A 20,428-nucleotide genomic window follows, 5' to 3' on the forward strand; every position below is an offset into this window, starting at 1 on the left:
ACCCTTCCAACCTCCAGGGAATATTGCAGTTGTTTAGCTGCCCAAATGGTGGATCCACTCTCCACACTTTGGTTTATCCTCTTGGAAATGCTCTTAGCCTAAAGATGGCCTCAGTCCTTAAAAACAGATGAACCAAGCCAAACTGTGCTTGGAGAAGAAAGAAGAGGCAACAATTAACCAAGGCCATGTGTAACCTCAGATGTCACAAACAAGAGGAAAATCAGTCCTGTGATTTGTTATTTATAATGGTAATTATCCTTAAAGAAAATAATAATGCCATATTTTTTAAGTATAATTAAATCAAATAGACTTTTTAAGTTTTTTTATTGCTTGCATTATGTATTCACATTCATGATTAAACTCTTTAAAATAAGAATTTTGATGGAGCAACAGATACATATTTAGAATTAGGACTTATGCAGTATCTGCACAATGCCCAAATCAGTGCTCGAAGATATTGAAAAAAATTAGTTATATCTGTTAAATAATAGTCAAATTGCTTGCTTGTAATTATACAAAGAAAACATTTGACTGATTAAATTTTATTATTTATTTGCTTATACAACATGTTTTATACATATATATTGATGTTTTACATATATACAAAACATACATATGCTACTTAATCATATATATTTTACTAAGCATGTGATAATTATAATTTAAAATAATTTGACTTGATCTCATTTAGTTAATTTTCTAAAACATTATTTAAAAGCAATTATAGCTTAGTGGAATGAGTTTTTACTTGTCATTGGTTTTTGAATCCTTCAAATTCATTGTTCAGTAAAGAAAGAGCAACTCAATAAATTGTGCCTTCTTACCATTAACTGATCTTCTGCACCATTCATGTGTCCAAGGCGGACAAATTATGAACATTTAATCATTTTCAGATTGCAGCATGGGATGGGAGGAAAAATGATGAACTAGACTTCATACCTGCATAACCTTGAAGACAATTGCAGATTACATCTGACATCCAAGGACTCTGATAACAGGAATGGGCAAAATACTGATTGCTTGAGGGAGCATCTGGACACAGGCAAGGACGACAAGACTGTCCTAAAGACGGATTTCCATAGTAACCATCGATGCACCTGTCAAAGCAATTTCCTTTTACCAAATGCTCCTGGGAAAAGGTCATGTGTTAGCAACTGTGGATTTGCTATGCTTTAGGACTATGCAACTCTCAAAACTCAATATTTTAAAAGATGTTGTGTAAAAGATTTTTTTTTGTTTGGTTTATATTGAAAGTCCCACAGTATAGTTTTTAAACCCTTCATAACTTACATGTTGGAGTGGAGAAACATAAAAGCAGCATGCCAGGCAAGCGGGTGACAGATTTAATCAGACATTTTCTGGGTTCATAAGATGACTCTGAAGGATGATGGAACCATTATCTCCCCCACCCCTGGCATTTGTTCTACACTTAAATACTGTGGAGTATTTACTTGAAGGTCTTCCTTTATGAAATCAGAACAAAAATTTCAAAATCTAAAAATTAAAGTGCATGTGAATTCCATACCTTTCACAGTTTCCTCCGGTTGTGAAACCTCCACAATTGAAGCACGACCCTGTCTCTGAATCACAAAGTTCAGCAAACCCATTACAATGGCAAGGACGGCAGTTGGGAAACCCGAAGTAGCCTGCCAGGCACTGATCACAACGGCGGCCAGTCACCTCTTTGTGGCAGGGGCACTGACCGGTTATTTGGTCACAGACCGTGTTCTTCGAACCCTGAGGATGGCAGTGACATGCTGGATAAAACAAAGAGAATTGTGTTGGGTGGTAGCAAGCATGATGGTGATGAAACAGTTAAAATTATGATTTTTTTTTTTTTTTGCATTCGCTGTCCCAACCCAGGTGAATAGAATGAGTCTGTAAAGTGCTCAGAACAAAGCCTTGGCACATAATGAGCACCAGACAAATGTTTTTTAAATAACTGATTCATTCAATAAACAGTAGGTTTTGATCAGCTGGATCTTATGAACACTTGTTTATACAGAAGAACCAAATAGGCAATATGTTTTCAATGACTTAACACTTCCAAATATTATTGGGGGTCAAAATATAACTTTGATGTTGTAAAAAATGTCAGAACTCTTCTTGGGATAGTCAGAGTTTTCTTTTTCTTAGACTAGGTAGTAGAGGCCCAATGCTTTTCTGATAAATTACTGAATCTCTTGAGCCAATCTTCCCTGTACAAAAATGTAAGGGCTGTTGGTTTGATAGCGTGTTACACGGAAGAAGTATTTGCTCCCTGTGTAAATCTCTTTGCATATCGTAAGCACTTCATAACATTTTTTAAAAAGAAAAAAAAAAGTAATAATGGACCTAGGTAGGTACTTTTCACTAGGTAGGCAGCCGCACCCAAGAAATGCCAAGGAAGAGGACCCCATTTTGAATCATGTCTGAAAAGATATGTTCTCCTATTGGAAAGGAGAATGAACCTATCTACCTGTAGGTTTCATGGCTCTTAAGGTAGGTTTCAGTGGGGAACAATATTTTAATGGCTTAAATAGTGAACAGATAACTAAAAACCCTACATATGAAGCCAGAAAGCTGAATTATAACTGGCTGAAAGAACTGGGTGTCTCCTTCATGGTTTTTTTTTATAGCTTTAACTTATTTATCTTTTATCTAGTGCTGAGTATCGAACCCAGTGCCTCACGCGTGGTAGGCGAGCCACAACCCCAGCCCCATGGTGGCTCTTTCTTGACTTCCTGGTCTCATGGCTGTTCTAACCTCTCCAGCCACTGGGCTTAAAGGGTATATCTTAACGCTGGGTTTGCCTAGCCAACTCCCTTCATGGTGTTCCCACTTTTACCAATTACTTCCCATTTAACACAGGACACAAAATTCCAGACACGCAAACCACATTTTATTCCTAACCGAACTCTACACTCAGTTGGTGCTGGTTGATCAGTGGATGAATGAAGTGTGGTAGGAAAAATTTCAGCACATTTTATCTACATAAAGCCTGAATAATGCAGTCAAGTTCCCAATTTCCCTTCCTTTAAAACCCCCACATGCCTCTGCCTGCCTTTGAAATGCCAAGATTGTAACCAAGCATATTTCCCCTTGCATCTTTTTTCTACGTACAGTGACAGCCATGATGTCCCAAACCGTAGCTTCCAGTTGAGCACCTGTCGCAGCAGCGCCCAACCACATGAGGTTTACACTGGCACTGGCCTCCAAGTGGGCTGCAGCTGGATCCGACTGCACCCTGGGGGTGACACTTGCAGGCTGAAGAGAACAGAGGAACTTGGATAGAGCTGAAGGAGGTGGCAGATAAGGACCTTGCCCCTTGTGGGTCTAGTTCACTTTGTTTGGCACCTCTCTAACCCTCAACTGCCTCAACTGTTAAATGGGGGCAATATAGGATCTACCTTATGGGACTGTGGTACAGATCAAAAGGCAATAATACCTGTGTAGTACTTAAAACTGCATTTGGCATGTAGTAAATACTCAAGAATAATAATGTTATTATTATTATTTATTTTTGGTACCAGGGATTGAACCCAGGGGTGCTTAATCACTGAGCCACATCTCCAGCCCTTTTTTTTTTTTTTTTTTTTTTTTGAGAGAGTGAGAGAGGAGAGAGAGAAAGAGAGAATTTTTTTTTAATATTTATTTTTTAGTTCTCGGTGGACACAACATCTTTGTTGGTATGTGGTGCTGAGGATCGAACCCGGGCCGCACGCATGCCAGGCGAGCGCGCTAGCTACCGCTTGAGCCACATCCCCAGCCCAGCCCTTTTTAATTTTTATTTTGAGACAGGGTCTCGCCAAATTGCTTAGGGCTAAGCTGCTGAGGTTGGCTTTGAACTTGGAATCCTCCTACCTTGGCATTTTGAGCTGCTGGGTTTACAGGCATGCACCATCACGCCCACTTTAAGCCTTTCATTAACTTGTTAAATAACATTTATTGAAGCCAGGGATGGTGGTGGCCTGTAATTCCAGAAGCTCCAGAGGCTGAGGCAGGAGAATTGCAAGAATTGCCTTAGCAGTTTAGCAAGACAAGACTATGAGCAACTACCGAGACTCTGTCTCAAAATAAAAAGAAAGGCTAGGGATATGGTTCTGTGGTTAAGTGCTCCTGGGTTCAATACCTGGTACAAAAAACAGGCTTAATAATTATTCTATTATAATTGGTGTTATTACTTCAATTTCCAATGCTCTATGTTGGTGCTGGAGTATACCTATGAATTTTCCCCCCATTTCATATATTTCACAAGATGGTGGGCACACTAAACCCATAGCCCTACACTATAAAAAAAAAGCATTTACTTAGAGCTCAGAAAGCCCGAGCTCTCACTCTATAGCACTATTTCTCAACCAGGGGACTATTTTGCCCCATAGGAGACATTTTTGGATTTCACAACTCAGGGGGGGTGATACTGGTATCAGGTGGGTAGGGATGTGGCTAATCATCCTATTATGCATACACACAATAAAGAATTATGCTGCTCAGAAGTTATATAGTATGGAAGCTGAGAAACCCTCCGCTCTACCTAAGTGAATGGGCAAGCTGCATATGATTTTTGAACCCTAATATCCTAATTTATTGAAGGTTTCAGGATGAAAGAAGTTGGTTGGAGTTCCTTCCAGTCCTCAAATTCTGGGATTCCAAATGGGTCCTATAGGACCATTGCTCAAGCTGGCCAGCACTCCAATGCTGCTACAGGGTTCCTCTTTTATATACTTACTATACTGGGAATTATCTTTCTAACATATTGGCAGAATGCTCTGTACATCTGATGATTGAGTGGTGGGTATTTTGGCTTTGGTTTGGAGTGGATGCTAGAATATATGAATTCACTTATGTTCCAAAAGGCATTTGTACAGTCTTAGTGCTTCAGTAGAGCCCATTAGACAGATACTCACCCACTGCCCCATTGTGTAGCTTGGCAGACATGCTGGCCACGAGCCTTTCACAAGCACCAGAGAGCACTTGAGGTCCCACTTCCGAGGCAATTTCAACACAATTGTGCAGCTGATACTCATCCATGTCTTTCTTGCTGCAGAAATCCTCCCATGAATTGATTTGAGGAATAAGGCCAAGCTTTGGAAATAATGAGATTTTTTTCAAACCCTCTGCTGTCCAAGATTCTCATGATATAAAATAATAGATCTCTGAGAATAATGGTTTAAAAGACTTAATAATTCAACTTGTCTAGCACTGAAGACTTTGTGATTTTTGATTATTTAAGAAATCTTTAACTAGGTATTTTCATTTATTGACGTAGGGCAAAGAAATTAGATTTCCTTTTATCATGATGTTTTTTACTTGCTAATAAACTTGTCTTAGATATCAAAGACTTTTAACTAGGCTACTTGTGATTAATTATGGCTGAGACAGTGTTTTTCATGTGGTAGAGTGTACTATAATTCCATAGAATTCTCCTCTTGGCTTTTTTTCAGTTACATGGTAACAGTGGTGTTCTACATCAAACTACTAACTTCTTAGAGATTCACAATATAGAATACAGAGTTACTAGAAGTCCTACAGGAAAGATACTTTAAAAAAATCTTTATTCTATTTATTCATTTGTATGTGGTGCTGAGGTTCAAACCCAGGGCCTTACATGTGCTAGGCAAGCACTCTACTCGCTGAGCTATAGTCCCAGCCCCCAGGAAAAATACTTTTAAGATTTAGTGTTTACAGCTACTTAATCAGTTGGTCCTATATCCAAATAAGACCTCTTATGAAAACCAATGTTTCGGGGGCTGGGATTGTGGCTCAGTGGTAAAGTGCTCATCTAGCACCTGTGAGGTCCTGGGTTCAATCCTCAGTACCACATAAAAATAAACAAACAAAATAAAGGTGTTGTGTACAACTAAAAAATAAATATGAAAAAAACCCCAATGTTTCATAGATAAGATTTTGGGAAATGCTGGCATAGGCCATTTAGCTATCATGGGGATAAATGTATCAAAATAAGTTTATTTTCAAAGAGGACTCATCTGTAGTTTAATATCTATGTGAAGAAAGGCTATTATGTTCTGAGAAAAGTTTGGTATGACCTAATACTATTTATCTTTTAAAATTCTTTGTTTTACCTAATACTATTTAAAATGTGTATTAATGGCTTTGGATGAAAAAGTAGAGAGTGTGTTGACCACATAAATGTGGTCATTTTGAACACCTGGTGTTAAAAACAATATTGAAAATAGGTTTTCATTCAGTGGGTCAAATTAGACAGGACTGGGTGGCATCCCCTGGTCTCCTCTTTGCTTTGTTCATACTGAAAGCAATTTCCACCGCCCTTTACTTCAACCTTCTCCAGCCTTTCCCCAGTTGCTGTTGGCCACACCTGTGGGTGGGCTCTCAACCTTGGATGTGTATCAGGGTGTCCCTGCTCCTTGACTCGCTAGCCTGGTTCTTCTGCACTCTTGGCGGATGTTGTCCCCTCTTATTCTTCTTATTTTACAGAGAAAATAGACCTTGAATTCTCCTTCCTGCCTCCCAGACTCCAGCTTGGAATATCACCACCTTCCACATCTCCAACTGCTGACAAAGGGAGAGGCGTTTTCTACGAGGAGATGTCCCATTGCCATCTCTGCCACCATTGGGAAACTCTGCCCCACACTTTCTTGCTTCCGTCTCTTCCTTTCAGCTGACATTAAATGTGTCCACATCTCTCCCACCTGTACATCCACCTCCTTGATCTCAGTTATTCCTCCTACCACTGTCCTGTCTCTGGCCCTTGATTCTTGGACAGACTTCCTGAACAATGTTCTTGCCACCCCTCTGCTTTCTTTACCAGCTAATACAATGCCTCTCCTCACCCCTTAATGCTGGGGATCCTCGGGGTTCTCTCATTAGCCCATTCTCACTCCATTCCAGCTTTCTCGGTGCCACCTCTAGGCTGTCGGCATTGGAATCTATGGCTCCTGCATCTGCCTCAATGAGACTCCACATATGCAGATCTGCACTGATCCAATTGCCTATTGGTTGCCCCACAGCACTACAAACCAGACACCTAAAACCATTTCTCCTTTCTGAGTCTGCTGTTGCTAAGTAATGCCACCCACCGAATCTGCCAAGCTCTCAGTGGAGGGAACAAGGTCATTTTGACATCTGTTCCCTTTCTGTCAACAAACCCCACCACCACCTGTGTCCCACCCACATCACCTAAATCAAAAGCTTGCTCAGTTCCACCTCTTAAATGCATCTCGGATGCATTTGCTGTTCTCCATTCCCTCCCACTTCCCTAGCTGACGAGAGTGGCAGCCCAACAGATGTCCCAGTTTCCATTCCTGCCACCTCCCAACAACTTTCTGCATTCTAGTTGTTTTAGTAAGCTTCTTATCACTGTGACCAAAAGACCTGACAAGAACAACTTAGAAGAGGAAAAGTTTATTTTTGCTCACAGTTTCAGAGGTCTAGTCCAAGGCCAGCAGACTCTAGCTCTGGGTGAGGCAGAACATCATGGCAGAAGGGTATGGCAGAGGAAAGCAGATCAGGCCAGGGCAACCAGAAAGCAGAGAGGGAGCTTCACTCACCAGGGATAAAATATAAACCCCAAAGGAATACCCGCAGTGACCTACTTCTTCCCCACACCCTGCTTGTCTATAGTTACCTCCCAGTTAATCCAGTCAAGTGAATTAATCCACCAGTCAAGGCTCATCTCTCATGTAATTCAATCACTTCTCCTCTGAACATTCTTACATTGTCTCACACATGAACTTTTGGGAGAACAGCACATATCCAAACCATAACCATAGTCACAGTGATCCTTTTAAATGTGTTTGTTCAGATAATCCCCTCCTTATAAACTTTTCAGTGGCTTCCACTGCCTCTGGAAAAAAAAAATCTAAACTTATTTTCCTCATTCTGCTACCCCACTGCCCAACCTGGCAGCCCAGTAATTCTCACTATGGGAGGCACCTCCCACTGGGGACATCTGGAAATTCAGAGTGGTTTTCATCATCACAGTGGTTGAGTATGGTGTGTTAAGGGCATTTAGTGCATGGGGGTCATAAATACTAGACATTCTCATAAAATGGAAAATGTTCTGATGTTATCTACAAGTTTCAAATGTTCCATTGAATACCCATGCATGCTCCCCACCAGGATCTGCTGCTTTGCCACAGGCCCCAAAGCAACAGAGCCAACCAACCAAAACCATGAGCCCTAATAAACCTTTTTTCTTTGTAAGTTGCTTATCTCAGGTACTTGGTTATAATAATAGAAAGCTGTTCAAAACATCAATAGGTTGGATTAAAGAATGTTGAGAACCATTTGATGAGTTATACTGAGCTTTTCAGGCCAGTAACCCACTATGACTCCAAGGACCTCTCATATATTCTGTTGTTGTCTGCTTGTCTACAAGTCCCTTTTATGGAGTGAGCCTCGGGTGGTAGGGATGGTATATGTCTTGTCCGCACCTGTGAGTAACATCATGTCTAATTTATAGTAAGTGCTTCATAAAACTATGTTCCATAAACAAGTATATTTATATTTCTACTATTTTATATTTAAGTTGATACAAGGGTAAATAAACATTTAAAAACAAAAACAGGTAGGAAGAGAGTCAGGAGACAGGTAGTTGGTACAAAACTGGGGATAAGGGTAGCTGTCCAGAGACTATTAATAGCTATCAGTCTGGAACAGTTTAGAGTTGGCTGTTCCTGAAACCAGGCTGATGGACCAGATGACAAGAGTCTCTGTCAGCTATAGGATTTTGTAATGCCATGACTCACTTCTTTTCCTAGAAACTTCAAAAGACTTTATGTTTACCAGTGTAGTCTGCTCCAGGATTTAAAAAGAAGAATGGCAGTTTTATATTCTAGAATGCCTAATATACTTTTGACTCCAAACACAGTTTTATGGAAGCACATATCATGTAATCTGAGCAACTGAAAACAAATCTCAACTGTCTTACTATGTCTGCCAGACAAAAGGCATTTGTGCCGAAGCACACCCAGAGTAGAACAGAGGTTGCCTTTGGTCTTCTTGGTATGTACTCTGGTCTTAGATGCCAATGATAATCTAAGGGGAAGAATGAACTTTGAAATGACTCAGTCCCAACTGGCTGTGTATTTTCCAGAGTAGCAAAATTGGTAATGTAGCATTAAGATGTTAATTTGTAATAATGAAATGTACAATGTCTTTCTTCAGCTGGCCGTCCTGTCAGGGCCTATAGTGCACAATGAGGTCCCATCTAGATCCTTTTGGGCTAGTGTATCTATCCTTCAGCTGCTACGGCATTGGCTCCTAAAGACCACAACAGTCTTCTTCAGAAAATAGGAGTCAGCCATCTTGTCCTGGAATTTATGTACTCATTGGAGGGCAGGTGGTGGTGACACTGGTGAGCCTGTAGCCAATGACTTGGGCACATTTAGGAACACCACATTGCCTCCAGGCGGATTTAATTCTTTGGTGCAATTCAAACTTGTGGGACCAGATTGAAGCACCCTCAGTGGAGATCACATCCTTTCTTGGTTCCTTTCCCTAACCTCTCTTATTTCTCTTATTCCTCTTTTCCTGGGAACATGCCGTCAATAAATTACATATATTCAAGACCCTGTCTCAGGGCATCTGAGACCCTGCTCTTAGGGAATAGTGTCTAAAACAGGAATCCAGGGCCTCTTCTGAGATTTCTGATGGCTATCCAAGATGATATTGCTGTCCTAATTTTTATTTATGTTTCAGGGTTTTTCATATATATATATATATATATATATATATATATATATATATATATATATAAGATAATGATTGCTTGAAAACTGATCAAATGGATGTTTTTAAATTAATTTCAAATCATCCACTTATACTTATCAAACATTACCGCGATAATTTTATTTTCATGTTTGTCTTCTGTATCAAATTGAGATTTCTTTGAAGGCAAAACCCATATTTTACACAGTGCCTGGTGTGTATACGTTTAGCGAAGAGATAATTTGGATGGATATATTTAATATAGCATCAAGTAAAAACCTTTGGAATTTATAAAATTTAGAAATCTTTAGAATATGGGTTTAAAATGAGGACTATCTTGGCTATTAAAAATTCAAGTTTTGTGATCATCATCATCATCATCGTCATCATCATATCCTTAGTGATCTAGGGATCCCTGGATCCTTTATCTTTATTTGCTCTGTCTGGGTTCCCAACTTTTAGCATTTTTTGTCCCTGAATCAAACTTGTTAGATATGATTTTCTTCCTTTTGTAATTCATAGGTTGGTTCATAAGCACAGTTCCATTAAAGCTCCTCAGCAGAGAAGATAAATTGTATGGGTAGGGAAAGCATGATAGTTTGAGTTTCCCATTCAAAACTTTGTTTCTACTTTCTACTTCATTTCTATTGTAATGTGGTAGAACCTCACCTCAACTATTACATAGCCCTCCAAATGTGGGGTTAGGCCACCTTGGTTAAGGTTGCCAGTATTACCCAGTTTGAATTGAATTTCAGAGAAATAACTGTTTTGTCAGTTTTTTTTTCCCTGCCATGACCAAAAGACCTGACAAGACAAGGAGGAAAAGTTGATTTTGGGCTCACAGTTTTAGAGGTCTCCGTTCATATATGACCAATTCTATTCCTCAGGACCCAAGATAAGGCAGGATATCATAGAGGAAGAGTATGATGGAGGAAAACAGCTCAGGACATGACCACCAGGAAGAAGGGTGGGAGTGTGAGAGAGAGAGAGAGAGACAGAGATGGGAGGGGGACTCCCTTCACCACAGACAAAATATAAACCCAAGAACACACCCCCAGGGGACCACTCCTCCAACCACATCCTAACTGCCTATAGTTACCCCAGTGAATTCCTATAAGAGGATTAATGAAACAATTAGGTTAAGACTCTCATAACTCAATTATTTCACTTCTAAACTTTCTTGCATTGTCTCTCACATGAGTTTTTTGGGGACACCTCATATCTTAACCATAACAACAATGAATAATTTTTCACAAATGTCTTATGCAACATTTGAGGACAATATTTATATGAAAACATATAAATATGAGGGACATATTTATATGAAAACTTAATTGTTCTTCTGAAATTCAAATTTAACTGAATATACTCTCCCTTCCATCCTTCCTTTCTTCCTTTCTTGGCTAAACCTTGCAATCCTATATTTGGCTAAATAAGCCCCAAACTATGCCTGTTTGATGTTAGTGATAGGTGAAACTTGTTTAATAAAATCCAAGATAAACATGCCCATAATGAATTCTATATAAGCAGATATGATAAAGTTCCAGGATTTAAACTTTAAATATTTGAACTTCGAAGGCTTAATTTACATGACATAAATATATATTACACTAAATCAGGTGCCTAGAAACTACCTGTAAAGGGGTAACAGTGAACATATTTGGCTTTGTGAGCCAGAAGGTTTCTATGCAACTCCTCAACTCTTATTTGAAGTTTTAGTTTGAATCAACTACAGATAATACACAAACAAATGGGCATGAGTGTGTTCCCATAAAACTCAGTAGGGACATAGTTTTCAAGTAAAACGTGAAACTGAAAATTAATTGGAACATTCCTTCCAGAAAAGAATTTGGTAAATTATTTCAAGAACCATGAAAAGATAAAGTAGAAATCTATTTTAAAATTATATATCATATATACATAGTCATGAAAAATCCACTTATGTGACCACAAGTAGGGTAATGAGTAAATTAAATAAATTTACTCAATGCCCAAACTCTGGCTAGTGGCCAGCCTGTGTTGGAAGGACGGTGCAGATAAAAGGTTTGGAAGGAACACCTATGGTTCAGCTCTATGGGAAAGATGCTGAGAGAGGTCACTCAGAGCATTATGCACTGTTCCTAAAACAGATAAGCTCCCGTTCCTAACTCCTTACATATCAGCTCTGTAGACACTGTGCCTCAGTTCTCCCATCTGTGAAATAATGACAGCACCCACCTCACAAGGGTGCTGTGAAGATTAAATAGCTTAATTTGCAACACACTTCAAACCATTACTGGGACATGTTATAAACGGTTCACAATGGCTATTAGGTGACTCTTGTAATTAAACAGAAACACTTATATTTTTTTCAAGAGACATATCATTGGTCGAAAGGTAGAATTATATTGGCCCTCAGCTGAGAAGAAAGCATCCATAAAGCTCTGAGATACTTACAGAATCAACCAGGATGTGAGAATGAGTGTGGGACTCCAAAGGTTGAAAAAAATAGACGTCGATGGAATACTGTACATCTGGTTCTAAACAGATGGGTGTGGGAAGCAGCATGATTCTGGATTAAGAGAAACAAAGCAAACTTCAGTGACAGAAATACCATTATATCACTTATGTGACCACAGTATTTGGTAGCATTGCACTTGAGCTGGAAGAGGGCTCCACCGTGGGCTAAAACAAGATCTAGGTCCATAGCAGCACCGGTGGGCTGGCTGGATGGTATATGCACACTTAGATGCTCCATGGCCTCAAAATTAGTAGCTTTGCTAGGTACATTGGTGCATGCTTGTAATCCCAGGAACTTGGGAGGCTGAGGCAAGAGGATATCATGTTTGAAGCCAGGCTCAGCAACTTAGTGAGGCTTTAAGCAACTCAGTGAGACCCTGTCTCAAAATAAAAATTAGGAAAAAAGGGCTAGAGATGTGACTCAAGGATTAAATGCCCCTAAGTTCAATCCCTGGTACCAAAAAAAAAAAAAAAAAATAGTAGCTTTAACTTTGTAGATGCTCAGCTATGGAGAATACTCAACTGAATATTCTACTCTTATTCTGACAGCATTTCACTTTCTCACATTTCAAAGCCATCTGGAGAGTAGAAAAGGAACATTCAAGTTTAGGGCCAAGATATCTATATGGGCTGGGATCCTGGTTTTGCAATACTAGAGATAAAAGTTAAAAAAGTCCTTTAAGTATTCTCAATTTTTCTTCATCAAATGAGGACATGATCTACCTCATTCAGTTGTGGCTCAGTGGTAGAGAACTTGCCTAACATGGGTGAGGCCCTGGGTTTGATTCTCAGAACCACATAAAAATAAATAAATGAATAAAATAAAGGTGTTGTGTCTTACTACAACTGAAAATTAAATATTAAAAAAGATTAAATGTGATATTAAATAAAAAGCACAGTGCAGCACACAGTAAGTACTTAATAAGTGCTATGGTCTCCTTCAATGGCCCTCTTCCCCCTTTTAGTATCTGGATACATATTATTGACATATGAATCAAATTCTAAGACAGGTCCCAAGCATACCTGGCAGCTGCTGATAAGATGAAAGACTGAGGCTCCTGCCGTAGAGTCTTGTGTGTGCAGTACTTGCTCTCCCCAGAAGGGTTAAACATGACCTGGATGGCCCAGTCATCTGCAGACTATACAGGCATGACATCAAAGCATGTCACAGTGAGGAGTTAGGAAATTATTTTGTGCACACACTGGTATACCTAATGGATAGTTCATAGAATTGAATTTGCAATCCATAGCTCACTTGGAAAACAGAATTTTGGAGTCAAAAGGATTTGAGTACCTCACTTCCAGGCCCAGCTCTCTGGTATCTATATTATGATCCAGACTGCAAGAATATTGTTTTTAGCCAAAGTTACTGCCCCCAAGCCTAGAAAAACCCTAACCTTCCTGACAGGTCTAATGTTCATGCCCTGTCTCAGAAGGATTTGGTTCATTCCTCATGTCCCTGGATCTCAGAACAAAGAATACCAATCTGGAGTCCTTCATAAAAGGACATATATCTATCCTATCTAACTATGTGTCAAGAGAGAATAATTAGTTTCATTTGGGAAGTCTTAAAATTTGGAGAAAATGAGTTGTATTATAAATAAATGAATATGTTCTATGAATAAAAACATCTTTTTCTTTTTTAGTGGCTCATACTCACTGGGTCAAAGTTCATTCAAGTCCATGGCTTTCATTTATAAGTGGGAAGTAAAGAATTATGTTCTATCAACAGTTTTAAAGTGGGTCAGTGATGTGATCATGTGATGCACAGTGAGCAGCTCCACAGTGTAGTCCCCAGAGGGACAATTCCTCTTTCTAGTCACATAAAATATTTTTTTTGGAGAGATGGTTGGTAAGCTTTATATTACCAAAGAAAAGGTTAGGGACTATGGTTCCAGAGCAAGCATTTTTCTAATTTTGTTTTTATTGAATTTCAGATATTTATCAAGAGATGTGGAGAGCAGGCAGTATGGCAGCAGGCAGGGTGTGGGGCTATCTATCTGTTTTTAGTCTTTCTCTTGTAGCAGGGTAAGACCTAAATGCAAATAAATGCTTCTGCTTCATCCCTTCTCAGTCTAAATCTCAGCACATATATTGACTTTAAAAAATTTTTAAAGTCCCAGGAGGGCAGAATTTGTGTTATTTTAGTTGTTTATTGTTCTTGTACAAACATTCAGCCACTACTTCCTTAAACCTGGTCCCCAAACATACAGCTCCAATGTTAGCTTCTCTCTATGGATGAAGCATGTGAGCACATGGTTTTATGCTTCAATATCTTTAGGAAACCCTTTTGTCTCTAATACTTTCCAGATGTTTTACTTGTGCCAAATTGTTTTAGGATGAACCTATCCTAGCAAGGCTGCAATGGAAACAGTTCAAGAATGTGTTGCTCTCATTTTTTTTTTTTTTTTTTTTTTGCCATCATGAAGTTGGAGTGCAAAGTTACCTGAGTTTCATAGCGAACAGCAATGATATAGTCCATGGGAAAAGGAATGTTGTTGACAGCAAATCTCAAGCCAGCTCCAGGGAGAACTCTGGCAAATCCAGGTCCAGTCCATGTAACGGGGTTCCCAGGAACAAGCTCTCGGAAAACAATGTGAACTGCAGGCACCTGGCCAAAAGTTACCAAGAGGAATGTAACTATCTTTCCCTATAGTCACAGTCTGGAAGAATTCAGCAAAAAATAAAAAAAGTATTTCCTTGGTGTGTATATGATCCATCTGAGTCATGAATAAATTATTCCCACCAGGATTCAGTCCAGAATCCTGGTGAGAATAATGTGCTGACACTGCAGCTTTGGAACATATGTTACTACATAGAATGATTAATTTGAAGGCAATGTCAAGAGAAACCATTTAAATTTAAAGTACCTTATGTGCTAGTGACCTAAGCAAATTCCACATTGATAACCTTGACTTTTCTTAGATGTAATTGTGGAACTCTGGCCAAAATAAGGAGGGAAAAAGAATATTTTCATGTCTACTTTGGGGATTCTTCCTTAAACGTGCATGGCAATGAGAAAACCCACATACGTTTCCTTTCTAGATATTTCTTCCACCCAAACATGAGAAATGCTCTTCTTCTGTCTGCCTGAGGGCATGTAAGTACAAAACTCCTAACACATTTGATTGCTTAAAATCCCTGATGGTCTCTATGAACCGGATGTCAGCGTAGGAACACCTGGACCTTGTAGATAATATTCTTTCATTACTTTTGCATCTGCCTCTCCACATTCACAGCCTCCACTCAAGTTCTGCCTCTGGTTGCTTTTGCCTGAATTGCAGCAATAGCTCTTGGCTCTTCTCTCTTTCTGGTCCAAAACTTGTTACACATTGCTGCCAACGAAGCATTTTGAACTCCTCTTAATTGCCAACAGAATAATGTTCAAAGCATTCAGCCTGGAGTTCAAGTTTCTCTGTGGTCTTCCCCAAACTTCCCTTGATTTGAGAAATGTTTGTTTAATAACATTCAGTGCCAGCCTCTGAATGAGGAATTCAAAGATGAATAGGACAGAGCCGCTGCCCCCGAGGTGTTCAGAGGCTTGCACTGAAGACAGAAACATAAATAAGAAACCTACAGTAGATTAGGTTCTAACAGACAGAGGCATATGTAAAGTCACCTCTGTGCAATGTTTTTCAAACATTTTAAAAAATACCCTAGCAATTGCAGTGCCCTCCACCCCCATCTCCTTTACCTGGTTAGTAAACCCACCTCCCAGTTGCTGCTAAGAGCTCACAGCTGACCCTCACTGGAGAATTGCTTTTCTATACCCCGCTCTAACTCCAAACTCTCCTAGCAGAGCTCACTGCCAATGACTGACAGATTGAGGGTGTACAAGGTTGGCCCTTAGGCCTCAAGGGGCACGACACTTTGGCCTGCAGTTTATACACCTGAGCTCCTCTGAGGATCTAGCCAAGGTCTGTTGTGTCTAAGACCACATATTACTCTGAGCTTTCCTCTTTTTCTTTTTCACACCCTTCAAGAATTTTCCTGAAGAAAGCTTCCTGGCAGGATTTCTTCTTAGGCTCTGTTTCTAGGGCACTTGACCTGAGACGCTAGTAGCAGACAGTTGACCTAAAAGTAGACCCTAAGATGTAATATTGGAGGTGGTTAATTTACTACTCAGCTGGCAGTGAGGACCCCAGTATGAAACTGTACTGATGGTCCCCAGCAAGAAGTAGTGGTACAATTGCTAAAACTGTCACTAGTGAGGATTTAGGATGAGGGAAGGGGAAGCAGTGTCTTGAATGGTATTTCGGGCATTGGAAGATTTGAGAGACACAGTAATTATAAGGACTTTAGACGGGGTGGATGCCTTTGATGAGAGAAAATGATAGGCCCAGGATAATCAATTGCCGATTTAAAGCAAAGTGTAAGAATCAGTAACAGGGTCTTTTGGGGGACATGTTTAAAGAGACTATGATCTCCTCTAGCTAGAGGGCAAAAGAGCTGAAGATTGGGCACAAGACATAATCACTGAACTTGAGGTAAGTTGCCTATGCCAAGGACAGGCTCACCGAAAAGCAGCAGAATCCCCGGACATGGGATGGTGCACACGAGAACCCTGAACCCTCAGGTTCTCCTCAGCACTCTGAGGCTATTGAAAGGCAGCCTAAGAAAAACTGAAAATGTTGTCCCAATCCTTCACCCCCACGTGTTCAGACAATGTAGAATTCTCAAATACACGTGTCTTTCAAGAAAATGTATGCTTTCCCCAGGATCTGCTAGTGTTTCCTCTTCTGACCATTTTCCAAATAATTAGGGTCAAGTCTCAGCATGACTGAAGAGGGAAAGTGCTGGATCTTTGAGAGGGATTATAACCAAAGAAGCTGGAGGACCTGGCAGACATGGACCATGAACCCTGGGAGAGAATCACTGAATGTGCATCCTGAAAAGTGAAATATGAAACTGGATAAGGGAGAGTTTGTTGATTTGAATCCACATGGAATCTAGGATTTAGCAGCCTGGTAAGGGCCCTGGGAGACAAGATAGGATACTTGAGTAGCTACTGGAAACTTTGCATAGACCATGACCCAGAATAAGTGAAGTTGAGATGCAAGAAGGGCTGTGGCAGGATATGGAGAGAGAGAGAGATAAAACTCAAAGAATTAAGTCATGTGAGGATGAATTTAAGATATAAGACTGGAAAACCCACCAACTAAGTTTTTGGTGGAAAAGCTGTTTTACCAAAACAGTGAGGAATGAGAAGGGGAATGGAGGACCAGCATTGCTGAGAAGCCAGTATTGACTCTTCTGTAGACTGGAAAGACACACTACTACAAAATTGAGCTCCTTGTTAGCAGTGTACCTGGCAGAATTCCAGACTATCAAAGGCTGGATGGCAGCACTTAATCTCAGAAACAAGATGGGTAATCATTATTATAATGGGCAGCAAGGTTGGAATGGAAGACAAGGGGGCCTGAACCACAGGAATCTTTCATAGAGATGATTACTAGAACATTGTTTTCCTAGAAGCAAGACAATGAACAGTCAAAAGACAGATGGACACTATTTAATGTATATAATCAAAAGTGAGCAATCTGAATCAGCTAAAGGCTGAGGTCGGCTGCTCTAGAGGAAAGATACATTTTTTTTTTGGCCAAATTTCTAAATCTGACCCACTTCTCAGTACTAGAAATAAGCAACAGGTGCTCATGAGGAAGGACTCTTCAGTGCCATTGCAAGTGTGATTCTCTTACTTATTCCTCCAAGAGAAGCATGGCTATTTACTTTAGTCACTTTTTGTTGAGTAAGGGGATATACCCACATCTTTAAATGTTAGTGGATTTAGGATCTGAGTTGAGGCTGATAACCAGAAACTCAAAGTGCCATTATGTTCCCCTGGTTAGAACAGAAGGAGGTAAGTGTGCTAGGTCTACAACCAAGTAAGTGGTATAGCTGTCAGCTCTAAGAAGCCACACTTCCTGTCTGAACCAGAACTTGATTGAATGCAGAAAGAAGGCAAGGCATCCTGAAGAACATGACAACAGAAATGTCCATTATATCTTTTCCTATTTGTGTATTCTCCTCTACTAACCAACTATTCCCACTGGAAATGGTGACCAGAGAAAAGAGAAATTGGGGGAACCCATCATTTCTTTTCTTTCATTTTTCCTCCTTTACTAGTGTGGAAAGACACCACCATGACACGCACCAAGAGGCCAATTAAAGACAGCTGAGTTCCTTTTGCTGGCATTTCCACAGGCCAGAATGAAATACTTCCGTATACATGACTACAAATTGACAATGTAGATCTGAATAAAAAGTTTGTCATTTCAGTGATTCCACATGACTGGAATGCTCTGTTTGCAGCTGAAATTGCCATTGCATCAGGTACAAATACATAACAATGAATTCCACTATTGTGTACGACTATAACGTACTGATAAAAATATGGAAAAAATGATGTTGCCCGATACAAAGATGAATGGCAAAATTTATGCTAATAATTTAATTTTTTTGTATATCTTTACTTAGAATGACATTGAATAGAAAATTTAAAAAAAACACACTCTTGACAAACTGAGAGAAAGACCATGAAAGAAAGTAAAAAACTTAATATTTTAGTACTTTCAATAGGTCTCTTCTCTGTTTTTTGGGCAAGGGGCCTTACACAGGGTCTGAGCGTGCAGGAAGTGGGCTTTAGCAGATGCTCACATGTGCTGCTGGGTCCCTTTTACTAGGCCAGCACAGTCTTCCACCAGCTCCTCATTGTTGGCTGCAGTGGCTCACACCTGCCCCCTTCTCTTGAGAATTGCTGTTGGTTGGTAAGAGGCAGCTCACCTGGAAGGTTTCCCACCTACAACCAATGCCTGATAACAGGGGTGTACAGTGATCTGCCCTTGTGTCTCAGAGGAGGACAATTCTGCTATGTATTTATTTTTTGCTGCTTCTCTGGGGATTAGGTCATAGCCAGGCTTTACCTCAGCCCCTTCCTTGGCTCACTTTGTCCTCTTCTGTAGCTTCTTTCCCTAAGCCCCTTAAGGTTTTTGTTTGTTTGTTTTTTGTTTTTCTTATGAAGAGTCACTCAACAAAACACATGAAACTAAATCCACACTGTGATCTTAACTTTCAGGTAATCCAGCCTAAGACACTGCCTATGCACATATGTGTACACACACGTGGGTATACACACACACATACACACACACACACACACACACACACACACTTATATAAAACTGGAACAAAATTGGAAAAATATGACATTGTTATGCATTCTTCTGCTGTACTAAACTAACAAAGTTGACTCTTGGCCTATTTACTAATAGGCATGATCTGCAGTTTGAAATGACTGATCTATTGGACCTCAGAGAAAGAAACAACTAACTATGTCCAGATGTCAGGGTAGGGATTGTTAGGGAAAGATTAATCTGAATTGGATCTTAAGGGATGAGGGGAAGATTTTCAGGTCAATAACACAGAGGTGGCCATTTCTGGCAAGAAGTGGGAGAGTGTGTTCCGGATACTTTGAGCTTAGTTTCTCCATGTGCTGTCTTGAACCAGCTGTCTCAGAATCACTGTGAGATGCCTAAAAAACATTTAGCCTTTAAGCCAGTCTCAAGTCCCCAAAGTAACATTTCTGAAGTATTTTTTTAATATTTATTTTTTAGTTATAGGTGGACACAATATCTTTGTTTTTTTTTTTTATTTTTATGTGGTGCTGAGGATTGAACCTGGTGCCTCACGCATGGTAGGCAAGTGCTCTACCTCTGAGCCACAACCCCAGCCCCTCTGGAGTCATTTTAAACAAACTCTCCAGGGAGTAAAATTTGAGGGTCACTGATCTGTACCCCAGAGTGGGGAGGAGAGAACTGACTCATTGCCCACTCTTCTCTTTCAAGTGGATTTCAGATTGAGGACAGCTACTTCCAGCCTAGAATTAGCTTTCTTGAGGACATAGGATAGGAACAGAAACAAGGAGAAGAAAGCATGATCATATTAATTGATCGCTTGAACATGGTAGAAGCAAGAACCTCCATAAGGCCTTCCCTGGCCCTATCAGGGGGGAGTACTCCTCCTTAATCTGAAACCCATATCATACTACACAGCTTCTCTAGGGTCCTTAACCTACCCTGCCACATGTCAGTTGTGTACATGTCAGTTGTGTACACATCAGTTGGTGTACATGGTTCATTTCCCAATAAGATTAAGGGTAGGTGCCATGTCCAAGCATTTCTGTTCCCTTTGTTCAACCACCTCATTCACATGACAAGGTCTCTTATGTGTAAGGAACTGTTTTGGGTGCTGGGTTTGTGAA

General features: G+C 40.0%; 1 protein-coding gene across 1 annotated transcript in view; it reads right to left on the bottom strand.

The window, feature by feature from the left end:
• Window positions 1-20,428, bottom strand: part of LAMB4 (laminin subunit beta 4) — a gene marked incomplete at its 5' end in the record, with an annotated part of 94,701 nt that overhangs the window by 33,135 nt on the left and 41,138 nt on the right. Inside the window, 7 exons of the mRNA XM_081283300.1 lie at window positions 940-1,097; window positions 1,526-1,757; window positions 3,103-3,246; window positions 4,887-5,064; window positions 12,106-12,220; window positions 13,192-13,307; window positions 14,615-14,818. Coding sequence (XP_081139426.1) covers window positions 940-1,097; window positions 1,526-1,757; window positions 3,103-3,246; window positions 4,887-5,064; window positions 12,106-12,220; window positions 13,192-13,307; window positions 14,615-14,818 — 1,147 coding nt within the window. The remainder of the gene's footprint in view (window positions 1-939; window positions 1,098-1,525; window positions 1,758-3,102; window positions 3,247-4,886; window positions 5,065-12,105; window positions 12,221-13,191; window positions 13,308-14,614; window positions 14,819-20,428) is intronic.

Source organism: Spermophilus citellus, assembly GCF_964194105.1.
Source record: "Spermophilus citellus genome assembly, chromosome: 3".
NCBI lineage: Eukaryota > Metazoa > Chordata > Mammalia > Rodentia > Sciuridae > Spermophilus > Spermophilus citellus.